Below are 4,621 nucleotides of genomic sequence, written 5' to 3'. Positions count from 1 at the left end.
GTTTTACAAAACAGCGAGGGGATGATAACGACTCAGGAAAACTTTACCATAGTACAATACTGTACTGTAACCCTACTGTGTCTGGTACGTAGTGTACATGTGTGCAAATGTACTGTACATTTTAAATATGATTATAAACTGCTATAGATTCTAAATTAAAACAATATTAGGCAGTATTTACTGTGTTAATCCTCAGGTCGGGCACCCACTTGTGGCAAGGGGCAGTGACTTTTTAGGTTAGCAGTTACCCTATTATAGTGCAGCATTTATTTGAGAAAATCCCCTTTTAGTGGCTATATCTGTAACCTAACTACAGCAAAGAAGGAGGGCTGACTGTATGTACCGAAGGCAGTAGTGATGGCTGATTTGGGGATGACTTCTAAGTTCATAGGCAACTGATAATACCACTCCAGGAGGTTGAGCTTGGAATAAACCTTAGCAATGTAAAAAAAGATCATGTTGGCGATGATTGGGATTGGATAGTGATCCGGTTCCGTCTGCATGTTCAGGTCCCTATAATCCCCGCACGGATGCAGAGAGTCATGTTTTTTCAGGACAATGTGTAAGGCTGACGACCACGGGCTTGAGGCATATTTTTGTCTGGATGCTGCTTTATGATCCGGACCCAGATGTCTGAATATGGCAAACACTTGGGTGCCGGTGTTTATGGGAAGTGTGGATGTTTGACGAAGTTGTGAATGGGAAACTTCCAGGTGCAAAATGAGGAGGTGAGCGTAGGCTTCCATGGGTTTGCTGATGTGGAGAGCAAGGGCACAGAGGGTGGATGGGAGAGGTGTCGAGAAGTACAAATCTGAATTGACTAATTGACTAAGAACAGCATCAAACAGGAGTTTGAAATGTGAGAAGATGTCCACACTGAGGATTGGCAATGTGACGTTAGCCACAAGAAATTCACAATTATATTCGGTGCTTCCAAACAATAATGTGAGAGATTCATAACTATGCGTGGGTATTGCATATTCATTGGTAGCTTCCAGGTGGATGTCTGCAAATATATACAGACCATGTTGTGTCTTGGAGGCCGGCCTTGCAGAGGAGAACAGCCAGCACCCATATCTACCCAAAATTGTAAGCCCATACATGTATCATGTAAAAAGAAAAAAATAGTGACACTTGAGGTCACCGGCATAAGCAATTGCTTCCTTACACGTTTTTTGCCACTGACAACCATTCAAACATTTCTTTGCAGTAGCCCCTAATTTGGAGTGGTAATAGTATAACTGTGGCCGATGGGCGTCAGTAAACTGTTGGAGAGGTTATTGTCTAAGGCATAAGCGAGGTGTGTTATATGTGATTGGCAGCTTTGTCGCTGATCTGGCATGTCACGGAGTGGGCATCAGCTTAATACCGCACCTCGTTTGCTTCAGGTCCTTCTTGGGCAAATTATCGACATGGGGGGATGGCATCATGTACAGGTTCAGATAGGCACAATCCGAGATTTCCAGGAAAGTGTCCCTTAGGATCCCCACGAGAACCTAATCTGCTTTGGTGCTTGAGAGAGTCAAGCCCTTAATGCAAAACCCTACTTCTATATGCTGGAACCAGACGAGTGCTTCTCGGGGAGAGCAGTAAGGCAGAAGCGGGAAGGAGCGGACACTTTGCTAGTCAGCAAATTTGCGTATCGCCTGTTAGGTGATAACTACAAGACAAAATTAATGCAATTAACTTTATTTCAATAGACAGCAAGCTTATTATACAAGAGTTTCTGTGTAAGAATGTCTAAAAAAATTCAAACAGATCAATAAAAGAAAAAACAGACTCAAACAGGTTCTGTTGACAGAGAAGTAAGAGCGATATGCAATAAAAAAAATGGAATACATTACATCATACGAGTGTGCAACACGTTCGATACAACCGTATCAGTTTTGACCAAATGTCTCCTGTGTGGTTTGAAGTAATGGCTTTATCTTGTAGTACTTCTCTACGTTCATATTAACCTCTTCCACTTTTTTTTGCGAAAAATCATATATATATATATATATATATATATATATATATATATATATATATATATATAAATATATATATATATATATATATATATATATGAATAAATATATATATATATATATATATATATATATATATATATATATATATATATATATATATATATATATATATTATATATATATATATATATATATATATAAATAAATATATATATATATATATATATATATATATATATATATATATATATATATATATATATATACATATATATATATAAATGAATATATATATATGCATATATATATATATATATATATATATATATATATATATATATATATATATATATATATAAATAAATAAATAAATATATATATATATATATATATATATATATATATATATATATATACATATATTCATCTATATATATATATATATATATATATATATATATATATATATATATATATATATATACATATATATATATACACACACACATAACGGAAGGTTTCCAGAATTCTAACACCTGGTGCGATTTATCCATAATATAATTTTAATGATATTGCATAATATCAGAGGACATATTATTAGGTACGACACAGCAATCTTCACCCCGAATAGATTTAACTCTTTGAGGGTGAAGAGTGGCAAACGAAAGGGGAGCCGTTATCTAGGTACCCGGTATACCTCCTATCCACACTACTACTGACCGCCATTCCTTTTTTGCATTTAAGCAGGAATATCCGCAGATAGAGTAGTTTCGGGTTGGGTCATCAAGAAAGAAAGATCGGTCCATCAGGACGACATGTCTATCTCACCCAAAAAATAGATTTTCTGCTTTGCTCAAAAACTGTTTTTTTGGGCTCCGGCATGTCGTCCTGATGGAAGCTTACCAGAGAATTAACTTGAAAGTACTATATCTGTGGATTTGTGTAAGTGCCTTTACATTGAATGGGTTCCTTATCTGGTCTGTTAGACCTGTATATGACATTACTGTTATCTGTCATATCGACTAAGCTTGGAACTGGCGTAGGACTTCCTTCCCCGTGCAGGGAAAGTGTCGGCTTCAACTATAAGGATTCAAAGTTTGTATGTCCGTAAGAACAAAAGGGAAACTTTTTAGATGTTACCTTTTCATGGTTTGGACATCTGTACTATTCAAGCTTCTATTTATAGGAATAGAATAAAATTCTCGGTTGCTTTATTTTTACCAACTGAGGATAAAATAAGACCCAGCTAAATTTTCTATGTTTTATTTCTAAAAATAAATTATGAAATGTAGATGTAACAAAGTATAAATCAGACCTGGCATACGAAAACATCATGGTTATATATATACCTGACCTGAAAGGGATGAATATACATATGTGAATTCCTTTTTAAATTAATGTCACTCCACGTGGATGTGAAACCAAATCTGTCTAGTTTCACTCAGATGTTGGATATGCGTCAACATCGTGTTCAAATGTTCACACGGCACTGGTGTTATTGGTTAGATTCTGCACCTGTATGGAACAGTCTATTAATCACCGTAATGATTTCACTAGAAGGTATTAATACCTATTCACCCGATACACTGTTGAGTCCCAAACCAGTCCACGGTTCATCGCAACACTAGAAAACGGGTTTTATGACACTACCAGCCACCATCTCAAAGTGTTTTATTTCATATACTTCGCATAATGTTTATAGAAGACTCTAGATGATTTCCACGACGTATAAGAGTGGAGACTCTGTAAGTCCATGTATTGAGATAAATTCAACGAAGAAGCAACTTTTCTTGAATCGTGACCCTTGGGTGTGCTGTCAGGATCCTCTCTGCGAATAAAGTAGGTGAGCTTCGCTTTCAGTTGTCTTAGGGATAGATTTGATCCTGAGGTTTCACCTCGGAAGAGTTGTCCCTCCTTGAAGTCTTAAGTTCTTCGAAGATGGACCTTAAGATACTCTACTGGGCATAGAGAGACCTCTTCATTCAGTGGGCAGATTCCCCAAGGACCCCATCTCTTGGTGGGCTGCTTGTTCTTGGCAAGAGAGGCAGGATCAGGAAAAAGGTTCTGTTCTCCTGTGTCTAGGAACTGAATATGGCCTTCATTTCTGGATAAGGCCATTATTTCACTAACTCTAGTCCTTGAGGCTATTGCAAAGAGAAAGATGGCTTTCTGTGTTAGATCCTTTAGAGTACAATCCTCATTGTTCAGGTTCAAAGCATAGTTCGTAGGTAGTAGGTTGGCCAAGGCACCAGCCACCCGTTGAGATACTACCACTAGAGAGTTATGGGGTCTTTTGACTGGCCAAACAGTACTAAATGTATCCTTCTCTCTGGTTATGGTTCATTTTCCTCTTGCCTACACATACACTAAATAGTCTGGCCTATTCTTTACATACTCTCCTCTGTCCTCACATACCTGACAACACAGATTATCAAATAATTCTTCTTCATTCAAGGGGTTAACTACTGCACTGTAATTGTTCAGTGGCCACTTTCCTCTTGGTAAGGATAGAAGAGACTCTTTAGCTATGTCAAGCAGCTCTTCTAGGAAAAAGACTCTCCAAAATCAAACCATTGTTCTCTAGTCTTGGGTAATGCTATAACCTCAGTACCATGGTCTTCCACTACCTTGGTTTAGAGTTCTCTTGC

At 37.1% G+C, this 4,621-nt stretch overlaps 1 protein-coding gene across 1 annotated transcript; it reads right to left on the bottom strand.

Annotated features, from left to right (window-relative positions):
- Window positions 1-293: 293 nt before the first annotated feature.
- LOC137627666 (uncharacterized) lies at window positions 294-1,103 on the bottom strand. The gene has a single exon (XM_068358891.1). It carries the CDS (start codon window positions 1,101-1,103, stop codon window positions 294-296), a length of 810 nt encoding a protein of 269 aa, XP_068214992.1.
- Between the last annotated feature and the right edge of the window lie 3,518 nt (window positions 1,104-4,621).

Source organism: Palaemon carinicauda, chromosome 1, assembly GCF_036898095.1.
Source record: "Palaemon carinicauda isolate YSFRI2023 chromosome 1, ASM3689809v2, whole genome shotgun sequence".
Lineage (NCBI taxonomy): Eukaryota > Metazoa > Arthropoda > Malacostraca > Decapoda > Palaemonidae > Palaemon > Palaemon carinicauda.
The sequence above is the reverse complement of the archived record's forward strand: the minus strand, read 5'-3'. Positions and strand labels throughout refer to the sequence as shown.

Bases quoted from the DNA above. Each gene is read 5' to 3' on its own strand.
- LOC137627666 (XM_068358891.1), bottom strand. From the start codon at position 1,103: ATGTATGGGCTTACAATTTTGGGTAGATATGGGTGCTGGCTGTTCTCC.